The sequence below is a fragment of the Nelumbo lutea genome, chromosome 4 (genome assembly GCF_056320005.1).
Source record: "Nelumbo lutea isolate HS-2025 chromosome 4, American lotus-T2T, whole genome shotgun sequence".
Taxonomy (NCBI): domain Eukaryota; kingdom Viridiplantae; phylum Streptophyta; class Magnoliopsida; order Proteales; family Nelumbonaceae; genus Nelumbo; species Nelumbo lutea.
Genome location: NC_142687.1, coordinates 67,141,910 through 67,161,316, shown reverse-complemented (window position 1 = coordinate 67,161,316; position 19,407 = coordinate 67,141,910). Strand labels below are relative to the sequence as shown.

The window sequence follows — 19,407 nt, the reverse complement described above, 5'->3', positions numbered from 1 at the left end:
ATGTATTGAAAGTCTTTCACAATTTTAGGCACTTCATCTCTATATCGCACAAGGTAAACCCAAGTATATCCAGAGTAATCATCAATCAAAGTAATAAAGTACTTATAGCCAACCTCAGTAGGTAGAGTAACAGGGCCCCAAACATCAGAATAGACAATATGAAACGGAAATTCAGATCTTTTATTTCTCAAAGGAAAAGAGTTTCTACAACGCTTACTCAATTGACACGTCTAACACTGCAATTGACTCAATGACAAAGACTTAAACAACTTGGGAAACATAACTTTTAATGACTCAAAAGAAATATGACCAAGACAATTGTGCCATAAATAGGCTTGACTCTCACAGGACGAACTCAAGGACTTTGTAGCCGCAAGACCAGCTTTCTTCTCCAATATGTAGAGACCATCTACCATGCTTCCTCTACCAATTGTCTTCCCCGAGGCCAAATCCTGAAGCACACATGAAGACGGAAAGAATGTAGCTGAACAGTTCAAAGAGTTAGTGATACTACTAATGGAAAGTAAATTTATAGGCAATTTAGGAACATGCAACACATTAGAGAGGGTAATGCCAAGTGGGAGAGATATGGTTCCTTGGTCGGCTATGGTGGAGAATGAACCATCAGCCAGTCTCACCTTATCTCTCCCAAAGAGAAGGTTGTATGCCTGAAATAAATTTGACTTACCGGTCATGTGGTTCGAGGCTCCAGAGTCAATTACCCAAGGAAAATCAGATGTATGAGATGACACATAGAGAGCAATGGCAGTGTTACCTGATGTAGACGCAAAGGAGGTAAAAGGGGTAGGACTAGAATCTATCTGGCGAAGAGTCGTACCATTTAACTCCAAATGGTCACGAAAGGAGTTGATAATCTCTTCCTTAGGGTCAAAACTGGTACTAGTCTCTTGAGATTCCATATTAGCTGAGTTATACCTTTTTTTATTTTGCTGAGTTGGTTTCTTACCCTGATCAGATGATAACTTCTTACCCAAATCCTCTACCCATTTAGGTTTTTCATGGAGATCCCAACATGTGTCTCTGGTGTGTCTTGTTTTCTGGCAGTGAATGCACCAAAGTTTACTTTTGTCATATGCTCTCTTCTGTGAATCACCCTTCTTAAAGGAACCTCTAACATTAGTATCTGTTGACAGATGCTATTGTACACAGGTTTAGTACCGCAAGGGTACTATTGTAATTTTACCCATCTTTATGTTGTACGACTAAACTAGTATAAATAATATCTACTACACATGCCTGTAGTATTCTTTTGGGGCTTTTAATCATCTCGCCTCTCCTCTCCTCTTTTCCTCTCTATCTCCTCTCCTCTCCTCTCTTCTCTTGCTCTCAAGGAACCCTCTCTCTTCCTCTTGGTCTTACCCTTTCTGATGTCCTTCATGTTCCAATATTTCCCATTAATTTGTTCTCTGTTAGTAGTGTTACTAATTCCTTAAATTGCTCCATGACTTTTTTCCCTTCTCATTGTGTGATTCAAGATCTGGCCTCGGGGAGGACGATTGGTAGGGAACGTATGGTTGATGGATTTACATGCTGGAGAATAGGGCTGGTCTTCATGTTACAGAGTATGAGTCAGTCTTGTAAGAGTAAAGTTTATTTATGGCATTGTCGCCTTGGTCATTTGTCTTTTGAGTCTTTGAAAGTTGTATTCCCAAAACTGTTTTAGTCAATGTCGGTTTCTGATTTTTCTTGTCAAACGTGTAGTTAAGTAAACATTGTAGAACTCATTTTCTTCAGAAAAATAATAAATCTGAATCTCCTTTTCACATTGTTCATTCTGATGTATGGGGTCCTGTTACTTTACCATCTAAGAGTGGCTACAAATATTTCATTACCCTCATTGATGATTATTCTAAATATACTTGGGTATATCCAATGCGAACCAGGGAGGAAGTACCAAAAATCATTCAATATTTCCAGCGAATAGTCTTCACTCAATTTCAGACTGACATCCAAATTTTTCAGTCAGACAATGCAAAAGAATTTCTTCATAGTGATCTCATTGAATTCTTTGCTTCACGTGGTTTACTTCACCGAAGCTCTTGTGCCCACACACCGCAACAAAATGGTGTGGCCGAACGGAAGAACCGACATCTCCTTGAAGTGGCTCGGGGTTTACTACTTCATATGAATGTCCCCAAACATTTTTGGCTTGAAGTTGTTCTTTGTTCTACTTACCTCATAAACCGTATGCCCTCTCATTGGTTAGACTACAAAGCCCCACATCAGCTTCTCTTTCCTAAGGCCCCCCTTCTTTATATTCCTTCTCATGCATTTGGTTGTCGGTGCTTTGTCCAAAATCTGTCTCCCACCCGTGGGAAATTGGATTCTCGTGCTATCCCTTGCATATTTCTTGGTTACTCCTTCACTCATAAGGGGTACCGTTGTTTTGATCCTGTTTTTCGGAAATTCTATGTCTCCATGGATGTTTCTTTCTTTGAAGATGATCCTTTTTATCCTATTTCTCCTCAAGGGGAGTGTAGGCATGAGGAGAAACTGGTTCAGCTCCCTTCTCTTCCTGATCCACCGCCTTTTCGTGTCTTTTCTCATCGTCGCAAAGGCCAACCAAATTCAAGAGCTGTGGAGAATCCAGAAGTTGTACCTCCAGCGCCACCAAACTCCTCGAGGGAGGATCATACTCACTCAAGTAACTCGGCTCCCAATGATGTTCCTGATTCTATTGAAAATGATTCCTCTGTTGCTAATGACCTTGACCTTCCTATTGCTCATAGGAAAGGTGTTAGATTGTGCACCACTAAACATCTCATTTCCAACTTTGTTTCCTATGAGAACATTTCACCCTCATTTCGTGCTTTCCTTACCTCTATTAACAGTGTCCCTATCCCCAAGAATGTGGCAGAAGCTCTTTCAGTTCCTGAATGGACAAATGCCATGAAGGAAGAAATTAATGCCCTTCATAAAAATGGCACATGGGAACTTGTTGATCTTCCTAAGGGAAAGGTTCCAGTTGGATGTAAATGGGTGTTCACTGTCAAGCATAGGGCTGATGGAACGGTGGAGAGGTATAAAGCTCGCTTAGTGGCAAAGGGGTTTACTCAAGTGTACGGAGTTGATTATGCAGAAACTTTTGCCCCTGTTGCCAAGATGAACTCCATTAGAGTTCTTTTCTCTCTTGTTGCTAATCTGAATTGGGATCTACATCAGCTTGACATCAAGAATGCATTCTTGAATGGTGACCTTGAAGAGGAAGTTTACATGATTCAACCCCCTGGTTTTCTGGCTCAAAGCAATTAACAGAAAGTGTGCAAGTTGAAGAAGTCTTTATACGGGCTGAAACAATCACCAAGAACTTGGTTCAGCAAATTCCATGTTGTGGTTCAGCAGAGAGGATACAAGCAATGTCAATCGGATCACACACTGTTTGTGAAAAGAGAAGGTAAAATTGCTGCCTTAATTGTATATGTGGATGACATAATTGTTACTGGTGACTGGAAGGATGAAATTTAGAAGTTGAAGGTTTTTCTTGCCACTAAGTTTGAAGCGAATGATCTAGGACCTGCCAGATACTTCCTTGGAATTGAAGTTGCCCGATCAAAGAGGGGTATCTTCATTTCTCAAAGGAAATATGTCCTAGATTTACTTCAAGACACTGGAAAGATGGGGGTGAAGCCAGTTGACTCTCCCATTGACCCCAACCATAAATTAGGTGACAGCCAAGGTGAACCTCTCAAGGATGTGAAACAGTTTCAGAGGCTTGTAGGGAGATTGTTATACCTTTATATGACTCGTCCAGACATTGCATATGTTGTTGGTGTCCTCAGTCAATTCATGCATGCACCTAGGTCCTCTCATCTTGAAGCAGCAGAGAGAATCCTTTGATATTTAAAGAAGTTTCCAGGCACCGGCTTGTTAATTCAAAAGCACGGGCATTTGAAAGTTGAAGTTTATACAGATGTAGATTGGGTTGGATCTCAAAGGAGGGAACCTTGTTACATGGAGGAGTAAAAAGCAAAACGTGGTCGCTAGATCCAGTGCTGAAGCTGAATATCGTGCTATGGCCCACGTGGTAGCTGAAGGCATGTGGATAAAGAATCTGTTGAGTGAGTTGGGTTTCCTAGTGGACAAACCTATGACTCTATTCTGTGATAACAAAGCAGCTATAAGCATTGCTGCCAATCCAGTGCTATGTGATAGAACAAAACACATTGAAGTTGACAAGCATTTTATCAGAGAGAAAGTCATCACAGGCAAATGTGTACTCCCTATGTCAGCTCTAAGAACCAACTTGCAAACATCTTTACAAAGGGGCTAAACCATTCCAGACATCATGATCTCTGTCACAATTTGGGCATGATTGATATCTATGCTCCAACTTGAGGGGGAGTGTTGACAAATGTTATTGTACACAGGTTTAGTACCGCAAGGGTACTGTTGTAATTTTACCCATCTTTATATTGTACGACTAGACTAGTATAAATAATATCTACCGCACACACCTGCAGTATTCTTTTGGAGCTTTCAGTCCTCTCGCCTCTCCTCTCCTCTCTTCCTCTCTGTCTCCTCTCCTCTCCTCTCTTCTCTTGCTCTTGCTCAACAGTATCTATACTTCCCCGGACAGCTAGGGCAACTGGCTCACCCTTCGCACAATTCATCACACTTCTTCTACTCTCTTCTGATTGGACTAAGGCATAAACCTCATGAACTGATGGCAAGTCTTTACTTCCCAAAATCTGTACTCTCATGGACTCATATGAAGGGTTCAACCCCAAGAGAAAAGCAAATACACATTGCTGAGAGACAAGTGACTTGTATGCCTTTGCATCTTCATCACACTTCCAATTTACATTCTGATAGTGATCCAGTTCTTTCCAGATCAATGTCAGATCCAAATAGTACACTGAGAGACTCCTCTCCCCCTACTTGCAAGTAGAGGACTCAGCTTGCAGTTGGTATATCTTGGCATAGTGCCTTTGCTCTGAATAAGTAGACTTCACTTGTTCCCATATTTCACAAACTATTTCAGCCCACATGAATGTCTTTCTTACTTGTGGCAGCATGGAAACCAAGAGCCATGACATAACCATACTATTTTTTTGGTTCCACTTATCATATTCAGCACTTCCATCCTTTGGTTCCTTCACTTTCCCATTAATGTATCCTATTTTCCCCCTAGCAGTAATGTAGAGTTTTATTCCCCGAGACCACTCAAGGTAGTTTAGTCCATCGAAGGGGATTACATCCATGGGAAAGCTCATATCCATTCCCCCATTCAATCCATTATGATTTCCCGAAACCCCCAAAGTAGCAGAATTCTCAAATGACATGGTCAAAACAGACAATTAGTCCCAAACACTGGACTTAGGATCCCTCCTTACTCCAAAAATAAAATTGCTCCGCACACGTACTCAGTCCACACCCACACACTTGGGTTTAAAATCAGTCTGAGCACATACAGTACCAATTTCAGGACAAAAAAGGAAAGATTCGGCAGATTTCAGACCTGTACAGTTTAACAGTCTCAACCTACCAGCCTTCCAAAATGTCTAAGAACATTAATCAGCAGAAGAGATCCTTAACACTCAAGCCAAAAAATCAAGATAACAGGTCATCCTTGACCTACAGTCACTTTAACACAGGAACAGGATCACACGATCCAAAAAAAAACAGGAGGTTTAAACCTCACAAAGGTCTGACAGCATTCAGCAGCCCAGATTCATTTAGTTTTTTCACTTGGTCCACGACCAAGGAGGGTAAGGAAGAGAAAAAAAGGACGTATCAGTCGTAGATATATTTTCTTCAGCCCAGATTCAGATTTCTGTTCCGCCCAGATTCAGCAAGTTGGAAAAGGAAGGAAGCCTGTTCGATCTGTTCTCTCAGTCAGTATTCCCGCTATGTTACCATCTTGACAGTGTGGCTGGCCAGAAATAAGAGGAAGAGAAGAGAAGAGAAGAAGAGAGAAGGTAAAAGAGAAGATGAGATTGGCAATGGAACAGTGCTGGCGGCGCCAGCTTCTATTAGTATATATAGGGCGACTAAAATAAAAGGGGAAAAGACCCTTGTGCCCCTCTGTAAGTGAAGTACAATAATCAGAAAAATAAAAAAGACATTAATCAACCAAACAGACCCTACCAAGACAAGACTAAAAGACAAGAAATAAAATAAACTATTTCAACATAGATCATCAAGGAAGTATTGTGGAATGTACTTTTCTTGCAAATACCTATTCATCTCTACCCATGTGGTAATAGGATATTCACCTCTATTTTCTAGTCGCTACTCAAGAGTTCTCCACCATACTTTAGCAATACCCACGAGCTTCATGCGTACAAATTTGAACCTTTGTTTTTCAAACATATCATGCCAATCAAAATATTCTTCTAGTATAGCAATCCAATCAAAGAATGCTTGTCGATCTTCATCTCCCTTGAAATTAGGCACTTCCCTTTCTCTTCTAACATTGTTGAAAACCTTACTCCTATAGCCGACATTACCAAATCTACTTTCTTCCACCAATTTCTCAAGTAAAATAACCATAGACCCTTCATATGATTCAAAAACCCTATCATCATTGATTCTAGACTAGTGAGATTGTTTAAATGATACCCTAGGCCCATAGAATCGGTCACTTTGTGAGAACATGGTGACTAACCATTAGCTCTGATACCAAAACTGATGCAGTAGGGCTGGAACAAACTATCACAAGACAAAAAAGAGAGAGAAGAGAGAGAGAGAGAGAGAGAGATAGAAAGGCTAGAGAAAGAGAAAAGAGAAAGAAATCCCAAGGAATCACTCCAAAGGGTCCTAGAATCACTCTAGGGTTTGTAGGAATCACATCATACAGAAAACTTTCTCTAAAGAAATTTTCATTCATTCATTAGCTTCAAAAGGAAGAGAATACATCTATTTATAGAGTGACTTGTTTGGCCTGGAATACTGTTCACCATAATTACAAAAATGCCACTCCTTGCCTTGTGCATCAAGAAACACATAACTTTCTATCTACTAATGCAAATAAACTGAAAATTGAAAGACAAGCCCTACTAAACTAGAGGAGCAAGATGTTATAGCCCAGGCCCACACAGGACTAGTTAAAATGATGAAAGTACCCATACTGTCCAAATATATAGAAATACAGAAAATTCCAAATTTGATTCTTCAGCTCCTCCATTACAAAGACTTGGTTATTCTAGATCTATTAGATGATGTGATTAAGGTTTAAGAATGAAGAAGAATAGAGAAGAGAGAAGGTCCAGGTGAGAGTATGCCCCACAACCCTCTCTTCCAACATTTTATTCATTATGAGAACATAGCATGAAAGTACATAATTTTCCATACAATAATAATGGATAATTCCCTCCTACAAGTCCAATACAATGGAAAATACCCATAATACCCTCTATATGCTTATATAACCATCTCAACACAAACTCGCAAAGATGTACTATTACTGATTATTTCTATGAAGAGGAAGAAAAATCTCCACACCTAATGAAAGTAAATGAATCTAAAAGAGGAAGAGGTAGGGGAATCACAAAAAGGACGCAAGATGAAACGGTAATAAAAGACTTGAGTATTTACAATCCCTTGATTGAGTGGATTGGAAAAAGGCGAAGTTCAGGCCTCAAGCTGTGGTAAAGAGAGTTGAAAAGATAATGAGAGGTTTCCTTTGAGAGCCTGGTGAAGGGAAGAAAGATCATTTAGTTAGATGGGATAAGGTGATGCAATTGAAGATTGAGGGGGGTCTAGGCATTGGAAATGTTAAGTTGAAGAACTCAGCCTTATTGAGTAAATGGCTTTGGAGATTTCCTAAAGAAAATTAGAGGTTGTGGACTAGAGTTATTTCAAATATCCATGGGCCGTCAAACAACGGTTGGGATGTGGGCTGCTTACATAGAGCTACTCTGGCTGCTTCTTGGAAGGCTATCCATGACAATCTTAGGATTAGCTTATCTTGTTAGTAGCTTATCAGATTAGGATTAGCTTATCTTATCCTTAGCAAGATAGAACTGGAAGTCTCCCTATTCAGCAAGGAGATTCCCTTTGATTAGGACTCTTGTAATCTCCTATTTAAGGAGACCCCATTATTGAATGAGGATATCAAATTTCCTTCTCTCTTTGAGCTTTCTAGTTTCAAAGGTAAACCTAGTTGTGATTTTATCAGCTCTTCCTCGTACCTTTCAAACCTGAGTTGGAATCTTGGCTTCACTAGAAATCTGAGAGAATCTGAAATTTCCGATTTCTCAGCGTTGCTTCTTCTGTTGAGTTCAATATGTTTGGGGGAGGGTGGTTCAGATTCTAGAGTGTGGACCCTTAGTCAGTTGGGCTCTTTTTCCTGTAAGTCCTTTTTTAAATCTCTTACCTCCACCACCCCCTCTCCTCATTTCCCTGTTAAGGAGATATGCTCTCGGCCCATCCCTCCAAAAGTTAATGCTTTTTGTTGGAAAGTGTTTCATGGATCCATTAGCACCTGTGATTTGCTTCAAAGGAAAAGACCAAAGTGGTGTCTGTCCCCAAGTTGGTGCTCTTTATGTAAGTTGTATGGTGAGACTGCCTTTCATCTTTTGGTCTCCTGTTCTTTTGCTACTTCTATTTGGGAGTGGTTTTCATCTCTTTTTGGATGCAGTTGGCTTCCCCCTGATTGTTTGGAAGGTGTTTTTAGCTCTCACCTTTTCAGATGCCCTAAAAGAAGAGGCAGAATTATGTGGAGGTGCACTAAAGCAGCAGTGATTTGGACAATTTGTGAGGAAAGGAATCTAAGAATCTTTGAAGACAAGGAAAGAAGTAAAGAAGCTGTGATTGAGGTGATTACTCTCAAAGTAGCACATTGGGTGAGCATTTTAAAGTTCTTTGCTGACTTTAAGGTTGAAGATTTCTGCAGATTGTGGGGAATAATTGCAGGTTCTTCATCTAGAAGACAGATTGTTCATGAGGCCTGGTCTCCTCCATGTGTTGGGTGGAAGAAATTAAACTTTGATGGTAGTTGTATTGGCAATCCTGGACCATCGGGTATTGCTGGGGTAATTAGGGAAGAAAATGGAAACATTCTAGCTTTGTACTCAGGTCCTGTTATGGACGCATTCCTCGGGAAGACGTACCGTCGCCACCGGCAGCAACAGGCACCTGACCCACCGCCAGCAGCAGCAGTGATTCAATGATTCTCATCCTACCCAATTCGGCAACAGCAGCCTTATCTAGATTAGATTAGATCATCTTGCTTGTTCTTATCTTATTCTATTGCTCTTATCTTATCTTGTTAGTAGCTTATCAGATTAGGATTAGCTTATCTTATCCTTAGCAAGATAGAACTGGAAGTCTCCCTATTCAGCAAGGAGACTCCCTTTGATTAGGACTCTTGTAATCTCCTATTTAAGGAGACCCCATTATTGAATGAGGATATCAAATTTCCAGTCAAGAAAGAGAGTAAAAGGAGAGTTCGGTGATCTCTTAGACAAATCACCCTCTAGGATGCCAAGATAGGTTCAGCTAGGAAGGGGAGGAACAAGGGAAAACAGGAGCTTTTCCCCATGGACTGACCCGTGACGCGATCCTACACCCGGGCCCATAACAGGTCCTATTCAGCATGGAGATGTGGTGAGATCAGAATTATTGGCAGCAGTCTATGGAGTAGAGAAAGATAAAGAAATGGGGACTACTAAGCTGATTATTTAAGGAGATTCAATAGTTGTGGGCTGGTTGAAAAGAGGGGAAGGAATCATATGGAAGTTAAGGAATGAATTCAGGAGATTCAAGCAGATTTCTAAAGATATGATAATCCAAATAAGATGGATTAGGAGGTCTGCAAACAGTTTGGCTGATGGTCTGGCAAAGCAAGGAACTCAAAGACGCTCTATGTTCTGGGCAATTCTGCAAACAGTTTTAATCTAATGAATCAATTTTGTGTTGCTGATCAAACAAAAATCTCTCCAAGAGTATAAGACTTCATGTGGTTGTTGGTGTGTGTTAAGGAAGGCTATCAGGATATACCAGTTTAGGATGCAAAATTTTGAAATTGGAAAACAAGAATGTCTTGTGTGGTCATATGGAGGAAGACTAACCAATTTTTCATCAAATGTTGGATTCCAAAGGATAATTGGACACATTCATCTTCAAAGTAACACTGCAGCTATTTTCATCTACTTTATTTCTACATTATTAGTAGAATCACTTAATTACCTATCAAAAGAAATGCAGCCTGCCCCAAATAGTCAGAGACTCGTAATAAGGAATTGAAAAGGTGAACAATTACTGATCTAGAGAAACAATCCCATTTTATAGCCCCAGTTTTATATGTACAAGCATGTCATTCCATGCCATATGCACACTCGTATACAATGTTCAGATTTTCTGTTAAAATATACTTGTCAAAGAATAGGCAGAAAAATCCAAAAAGCGTTCAGTTCATTGATAATAATTTCTTACTCCAATTTCAGGGTCAACAATGCCCAAATCCTCACAAAAGGTCCTTGCAAACTCTTCAGGGTCACTCTCAAGGTTGTTCAAGTCCTGAAACATGCCAAAATTACTATGAATATTTTAATTTTCACATACTAAATCCAATTTTATGATGCAGAATAGAAGAAACCAGTTTCAGAAAGTGATATTACCCACAAAAACTGATCTCTTATGATGGTACTATTTACCCGAAGGTCAAGCTGAAACAAGGAAAGAACAAGCACAGTTGGAAGTCCACATGGTAATGGTAAAAAATCTAACAGGGGAGAGGAAACCTTAGAAATTTATAACTGAAATAAATTAAATAAACCTTGATTGGAACAATCTTCTCGCCTGTATACATTTCTTGCCCTTCATACGATCGAAATTCAGCCAGCTGTGTCTGCAATGAAGTCCTAAAGAATTTAGAGATGGACAAAAAGCTGGATTATTAATAGACCTCTTTAAATAAAAAATAAAAGATAAAAAAGCAAAGGATGAAGAAGTGGACATAACAACGACTTCCCATTCAGCCACTCCTGAAAGTTTGGCGTCTCAGATGCCTTACCAATACTTCTATTTAAACAATTTATTATGTTATCTCAGGGTAACAAGGGACCACTTCGTTCAAGAAAGTGCTAAAGGTTAGGCCGGTATCCAGTCTGCCCCTCCCAAATCCTAGATAGCTGGGATCAACATCGAGTAATGGCTCTTTTTATCATATATCTCTTGTTTTTGAATGTCACCTGGGTACTACTTAAATATTCCTTTGTCTTCAGATGATATATACTAATGAAATATCAGTTTGTTTGCTCAGCTGATAAAATCTTTTAACTTTTTTAGAAGAGGTAAAGTATCAATTCAATAAAATGAAACCATGTACAACCAGTGGCTGTACAATGGGGAGTACAAATTTCATTCAAACAACTATCCCACTGGATATTAAAAACAGATTTTCAAAGCCAAAAAGAGAAGTAAAGAAAGAACTATCAACAGTTAACTGTGCTGATGACCAAGAACACAGTTTTCCCACAATTTTCTGCCACACTTTGACAGCCTTAGTTTTGAAATATCCTTGAGTTTCTTTCTTACTCAAACATTGTATCCACCACCCTTTCACAAAAGAACCCACTGAGGCTGGGCAGCAACTTCTGAATGCAAAAATCCTAAAGATCCTCACCCAATGTTGTATTGCAATAATAGGTGGTCACCTGATTCTTCTACCCTGTTACATAGCACACACCTAGGTGACTTAATCATCATTCCCCTCCTAATCAAGTTGTCTCTTGTAAGAATCGTGTTCAGGTATGCAGCTCAAACAAAGAAAGCCACTTTCAAGGAACGTGCTTGCACCATATTCAGGAGGAAGTCTCGTGGTGCTTGTTATTTGCTGATGAAATTGTATTAAACGAAGAAACTAACAAAGGATTAAATGCAAAATTAAGTTTCTGGACAAATACCTTAGAAACATGATGTTTTATAATATGGACTAAAACAGAACACATGCTATGCAAATTTAATAACGAAGGCAATAACAGTAGCACTAACACTAACAAAAACAAGACTTTTTGGGGGATCTTTAATGGAAATGTTAATGTACAGAAACTCTTTGTACAAAGGACCATACATGCATACTTTTCTTTTCAATTAATACAATATACTTTACTTTTTCAAACAAAAAAAAAGTAACAAAAATAATAGTAGTAGTAGAAACAACATTTCCAAAAAATGAGTGGAAAACTAGAAAGAATAGGGCCAGAAATGAAGTCATTTGGAAAGTTTGTTCTTTCCTATTTGGGGTAAGAGCATTTCAGCCAAGAACTACAGCAGAAATGTTTCCAGTTGGTCAAAGCTTAGAGATTGCAGGAAAGCAAGGATAGTTTGGAATTGTATTCCATTTACTGTGTGCTGGATCATTTGGAATTAAAGGAACAGAAGGTTGTTCAAAAACAAATCAAAGAGCATTGAGGTGCTGGTGGAGTCAGTTGGAAAACTAGTGCTGGATTGGATTTTGGTTCTCCCTGATTTTGCTCAAGTTAACTGGGCAGAATTGGGGGAGAGTTTCTGGAATGTTCTTGAGATTCAAGCTTGTAATGTTGATCAGTTCACAGTAAAGTAGCTGTTTTTTTAGTTGTTTTTGTTGAAGTGTCAACTTGACCCCTCTCAGATTGTATTATTTTTCTTGTTTACTGAAATCTTTTCTCTTACTCTTCAGAAAAAAAAAAAAAAAAAAGTCATTTGAAGGAACCTAGGAGTAGCTCCAATAGGTGAATAGGTGATAAAATGAAAGAAAGTAGACTAAGATGGTTTTACTCACATGCACAGAACACCATCTACAGCACTTGTACGAGAAGTGATCTGTTGCAAGTTGAAGGGGCTAGAAGGGCTGGGGGCAGACCAGAAAGGACTTGAGTTATAGTGAGAAATGATTTAAGTGCTAGTAATTTAATAATGCATATGACACTAAATAGAACAGAATGGCTTCATGTAGCCAATCCCATATAGTTGGGATAAGGCTTAGAATGATTATTCTAGTTACCACCCTTGCCCAACATCTCAGTCTTTACATTACAATCATTTAAATTTTACCATGAGGGATGACAATCATCTTTTGAACAGTAAATGTTACTGTGGATACATCTATCAGAATGGGTAATTAACTGTGCATGGCATAATTCCAATCATCATACTTGAATAGAATGGGCAATCTGCGTTATGAATGCTGGAGGGAGTTTCAAGTCCTTCACCGTCCTTTTGGCAAATACTACCACCTCTGAATCTGGATCTGCAAGATTAAAAATTCATGGAAAACAACTTACTGGGAGTCTTGAAATGGATTAGAAGTCAACAGTTACAGATATATCCTGAAGTTGAAAAACGGTCAGTGACAGCAGAAAGATGATGGTGAGCTATGACACCTTGATACTTGTACATGCCTAGTGTACTAGTGTTCAAAAAACAGAGCACATACCAATACAACACCAGACACTGCATAGACACTTCTAGAGTACACTCTATAGCATTAAGAAATGGTATGCCTTGTAAACAAAAAAAAAAAAAAAAAAGTATGTATAACAAATTATACTATAAAAAACTGTATGTGTTAGATGTCTAATGATTATTGAAATTTGGCAAGATAAGAAGTCTTGATAAATGACAAGGAAAACAAAGTTTCATTGTAAAAGAGGCAAATTGTAGCCTTTCTTAAAAAAAATATTTAAGCAAGAAAAATTTCCAGCCATCTTACATAAAGAAATAGAACATTAGAGTCAAAATTGGATATATATATATATATATATATATATATATATATATATATATATATACATATATGTACAGGATCTTAGGTTATTGAATCATATTCCCATTTCTTGTATCTGTGTCTGCCAATATCCATATCTACGCATCATGGATAGTGAGTACAAATTTTGATTCAGATAATATTCTGTATATCATCATCACCATCCAAGCCTTATCCCAACTATATGGGGTTGGCTACGTGAATCCTGCCTCACTATTCTGTTCTGTTTAATGTCATATCCATTGCTCTTAAATCATTTCTTACCACTTCAACCCATGTCCTTTTTACCTATCCCTTCTAGCCCCTTCAATTTGCAACAGATAACTTCTTATAGATGTTGTGTGCCGTCAAAGGTCTTCTATGCACATGACCAAACCATCTTAGTCTATTTTCTCTCAATTTATCACCTATTGGAACTACTCCTACCTAGGTTCCTTCGAATGACTTCATTTCTGACCCTATCCTTTCTAGTTTTTCCACTCATCCATCTCAGCATATGCATTTCTACCACAATCATTTTTTTGATATGTTGTTTCTTGACTGCCCAACACTCTACTCCATACAACATAGCTAGCCTTGCAATTGTTTTATAGAATTTTCCTTTTAATCAAAGTGGTATTCACTTATCACATATGATTCCAGATGCACCCTTCCATTTTGCCTATCTTGTTCTAACTCTATGAGTGACATCCTCCTCAATCTTTCCCTTGTTTTGAATTATTGGACCAAAGTACCAGAAAAGGTCACATTGAGTTATCTCTTGGTCTCCAATCCTAAGTGAAATTTAATATGCACTCCTATTATCATTAAATTTACAATATCATATATTCTACTTTAGTCCTACTTATTTTAAAACCTCTTGTTTCTAAGGTGTTTGTCCATAAACTTAATTTTTCATTTAATCATTCATTCGTTTCATAAATTAAAACAATGTCACCGGAAAACAACATGCACCATGGAACCTCCTCCTAAGATGTTTAGTCAATTCATCTATGATAAATAAGTGTGTCATGTGTAGTTTCTACGATAAATTGTAAATGAGGTCTACAATTTAATAGTTATTTTATTTATAAGTTATGCTCAAGTGACACATTCCCTGTGGGTCATGTGTAGTTTCTGTTTTAAATGCCAGATATCATAAAAGGAAATGGTAAGAGGCAGGTTAACTGGTTAACATGGTCTACACTCTACAGGAATGGCTATGAAAAATAAATTAAAAATCCATGGGACCATTTAAAAATGTCTGAAATAGCTGAACTTAATGACTCATTGCTATGCCATTTAGTGGACAAAATATTCAAGAGCATAGTAATTAACCCAACCTCAGCTTCAGCCATTAAGGAGCTCACAGCCTCCTTAATAGCATATTCATTAAAAAACAAAGCAATATGCCATTCAGTTGAGCCACTTGAGTTGTTATTAAATAGTCACTAACTTCAAAGTTCTTCAGTTCAGTTAAGAACTCCCTATGCTTGAAGTTTTATAGACTCCTCACCAGCTTCTGTTCCAAGGAGAAAGGCTGGGGTAGTTGCAAAGGTTTAAGCCTTAAGCAACTTGAGACAGGAAAGAATATTACTTTGGGATGGGATCATGGGAAAAAGTGTAATTAGTCTTACAAAAGGAATCTCAAAGTTAGAGCAAATGAAATGAAAGCATGTTTCATTTGGACACTATGGGATTAAAAGGTTTAATAGCTGTGAATGTGGAGTAAAAGAATAAGAAAAACAATGAGTTTTTTTTAATCAGATTAGCAAAATAGAAATTAGGAAATCACACTGAGTTGTGACATCACAAGTAAGATGGTAGGCTATCTCCATTGTCCATACTAAGATGGTAGGCTATCTCCATTGTCCATACTAAGAGGACCACTGTATCCACGTGTGACTGATTATATTAGCAAAAGGCAAGATGTATATGAGGGGATGTACATGACACTAAAAAGGCCCCCGAAAAAGTTACAAAGGCAGTATTCTATCACTATACTATAGCTCCCTTTGAACTCCTGAATTAGCTAAGCCATCGGCCAACGTGTTTAACTCTCTGGGGGTCCATCTAAACATGGTATGCAAAAGAGCATCTGTGTCCCTGGCTTCCAAGAGGTAATAGGCCAGTCTCCAAGGCCCGTTCCCCTGCTTCCCCATCCTCTTGATGGTGTTCGCTGAGTCACCGTCCATGGTGATGGAAGAAAGGCCTAACTGTCTAGTAATTTCAGCCCCGTTAGAACGTTTTACCTGAACCACATCAATATTCGGTACAAGAGCATAGTTAGTTCTTTCTTCATCAGTCTTCTCTTTCAGAAAGTGATAGAATGCATGCCTAGGCCTAGCAATACTTTTTAAACAACAGGGAAATTACTAGACTCCATGCTATGGCCCAGAAAGTTCAGAAAGGGAATTTAGTTTTGAGTCTTCGACGAAGGTTCAATATCATTTTTGTCTTATCCTGCTCATAAGTGATATTAACAGAGTGGTTTCAGTTATACTTAATAATCAAGTTCAGACAAATGCAAGCACAATGGGGTAGAAGAACCGAACATGGATTCCAATTGTGTCGAACGGCATCACCAATTTGTCCCGTCACATGGCTTCGAAAATATCCACACTAAGTTCATTGAACCACAACAAACTTACCAGCAGGGTTCCATGTAAACGCATCTTTGAAGCGTTGCCCATCGATTTCGATATCCAAACGAATCGGAACTAAATTTTCAGCAGTTGGGCTGTACAATTTGCGGACATAAATCAATGAACCTACTGAAGTTGGCTTTAAGGCTTTAAAAAAAGGAAAGAAATCTCGAAGGTTTTTTTTCTGGGTAGGAGTTAAGATAAATACAAGTTCAGGAACCAAAGGAGAAAATCGAACAGACCCAGAAGAAGAATAGACATGAAAAAGAAAGGGTAATATTCGAAAGAGAAGGGGTCGGTGGAAGGAGAACTTACAGTCTAAACTTGATAGGTGGCTTGGAAGCGACTGCTGGGAGAGATTTCATGGTTATTGAATTTGATCTTTATGTTTCGCCTTTTTCTAATATTCTTCTCTTGTCCGCCGTCTCTCTCTCTCCGAGGATCAGACTCCAGTGACTGATCCTGAATCCTGATAATCTTCTGAAAGTTGAAACTATCTATCTGCCCATTGCCCGTTGCCGGCGAGCAGGACTCCCCTTCCCAGTTTCTATGGTTTATGGGTTTGGGTTTGGCTGTATCAATTTTAGAGCTGTAATGTGGGCCGGTCCGGTGGCGGGTCAGCACGGCCCAGCACAACAGGGGCCGTGGCACAGCACAGCCGGGCCTAGGCTGCGGAGCAGACCGGGCCTTCAAGGCACAGCACCGCACGGCACAAGTGCGTCATGTGAATATAGCCATTAGAAGGGGTGGGTATATTTGTCTTTTTATTTTTTGAAGTTTTGAATAAAATACCCCAATAGCTATAAACCGCCATGAGGGGGTTTTATGTATTTTGCATCATAGGATAAAAAATGACTTAAATACCCGTGAACTAGCTATCAGTGGTATTTAAGTCAAATAATGTGTATAACCCCTAAAATGACCAAAATGCCCTTCTCAACCATCATAAATAACTAGCTTTAAAGGGTATTTTAGTCAAATTAATCCCCCAATTCCTATAAATACCCTACCCTCCCTCATTCTCACCACACAACTCTCACACTATCTTACATATTCTCTTATTCTATTACTCTCTACAATATACATACTCGCATATTCCTACCTCTTAATTTTCTCAATTTTATTTTTCTATTCCAATTTCCAAATTTCAACAAGGAGTTTGCTTCAAGTGTCTCAATTCCAAATCAAATACTATAATTTTCCAAATTGAGAACCTAAGAGGGTTAGAAAGCTTCATCAGATACTAGTAGTTGGATTGAGTACGCAATAGATTACATTTATTTTTTTCTAAAATTTAATTTTCATTATGATGGCTGACTCTTCCCAGAATCCTTTTCCTTCTGTTGATGAAACCCAATCTAGTAATGCCAAGTCCTGCTCTGGTAGGAAAAGGACTAGTGATGTCTAGACTATGTTTGAGATTGAGGAAATCCCTAGAAAGGGAAGAAAAGCAATTTGCAAAAAATGCAGACATGATTTCAGCTGCCACAACAATGGCATCTAACCTGAAAATGGAAAGAGGAGGATGAGCTTGAATGAACAATATTTGGAGATGTGCATCTACTTGAAGGATTAGGTAGATGCAGAAGATAGGCTGCAAGACAAAAGAGGACATAACACCTCAACTGATAGTTAACCAAATATAGATGATAAACATAAAACTTGAAAAAGTGTTGAATGATATTTTTTGTATTCTTTTATTTTTTTATTTTCAATTTTATTTGTAATGTTTTCCAATAATCCAATCACATTGTAATTTTTATATTCAATATTATCATTTTATTAATTCAACTCCATTGTATTATTTTTCAATGTATTTTTTTTATTTTTTTTGTACACATTAAATTTGAAATGAAATAAAATTTTCACATTTTTTCCAACTTATTGTTTATTATTCATGTTAATTTTCTGCTATTATATGCTATCTTTTTTCTAATTTTTCTTAGTTTAGAACACATACTCTCTCTCACCATTCCAGCCTCCTAGACTTCACATTCCATTTCAAGGTTGCTCAAACCATGCAATGGCTATGTCGTGTGTGTGTGTGTGTGTGGGTGAACCTTGAAGATGTTGTGTGTATAATGTTTCAAGGAGGCCCACCTCGTCTTCTCCTTACATTAAAGGCTTGACCCACTCCTTGGTAACTTTTCAGTGGTGCTACCAAACACGCTATGATGGTCTTCACCTATTGTTGGGATCCTTTCTTGAAAAACAGCTTCACCATATTGGCATATAAACTCAACCCTCTCGAGTTAGGGTTATTCAAACCATGCCATAGCTTATGCTCTATTCACTTCAAGGGGTCCCTTTCCTATTCTGTCACAAGGTCTTGATCATGCTCTATCCTATATAATGGCAGTTTTTACCCATGATGCTACCAAACACGCACCCACTAATGTGTTGTTTCTGCAAATGTTCCACCTTATATGTTGAGCATGTTCGTCGATGCATGTGCTACCTATTGTGTCGCCATGCTTCAATAGCAAATATACCAACATTCCTACCATTTGAAGGGAAGGGAGATCTATCATATGGATGGGCGAACCATGCAGGGTGGCTGGGCGAAATTTAAAAAATTTCTTTTTCTCATCCGGGAATCCTATTTCCTGATTTAGAAAAACTGCATTTTTCAATGTTCGTTCTTGAAACAAACCAGACCAAATCTGAAACCAAGATTAGGGAGATGAATACCTTATACGGAATCCACACAAGAAGCTCCTCCCAATGTAGGTTTTCATGCCCAAAGAGGTTACCAAATCCTTCCTCCACTAAATATGACACAGGTTAGGGTGAGGTAGGATCAGCAAAGAGATTCTTTAGCAAGAACCCTAATTCTTTAGCAAGAATCAACTAGGGATTTGAGCACAGCTTCAAGATTGACTCAACTATCAAGATCCAATCTTGATCACTCCAAGAACTAGAGATCGAATAGGGTAGGGTAGCAAGAGTAGAGGGAGAGAGAACTGAATGCACAAAACTGTGAAACTGTGTAACATTTTTCCAGTTCACCCTCCTTTTATATAATCCTTAAAGAGTTAACCTCCTAATCTGATTAGGAGCTTCTTGATCCAA

General features: G+C 38.5%; 1 protein-coding gene across 1 annotated transcript in view; it reads right to left on the bottom strand.

Annotated features, from left to right (window-relative positions):
* BSH (transcription regulatory protein SNF5, putative (BSH)) overlaps positions 1-17,065 on the bottom strand; it is a 58,771-nt gene extending 41,706 nt beyond the window's left edge. The window contains exons 1-6 of the mRNA XM_088986667.1: positions 16,651-17,065; positions 16,342-16,430; positions 13,101-13,195; positions 10,742-10,813; positions 10,584-10,631; positions 10,399-10,482 (exon numbers count right to left, since the gene is read on the bottom strand). Of these exons, the coding sequence (XP_088842793.1) occupies positions 10,399-10,482; positions 10,584-10,631; positions 10,742-10,813; positions 13,101-13,195; positions 16,342-16,430; positions 16,651-16,700 (438 nt within the window). The 5' untranslated portion in view covers positions 16,701-17,065. The remainder of the gene's footprint in view (positions 1-10,398; positions 10,483-10,583; positions 10,632-10,741; positions 10,814-13,100; positions 13,196-16,341; positions 16,431-16,650) is intronic.
* Between the last annotated feature and the right edge of the window lie 2,342 nt (positions 17,066-19,407).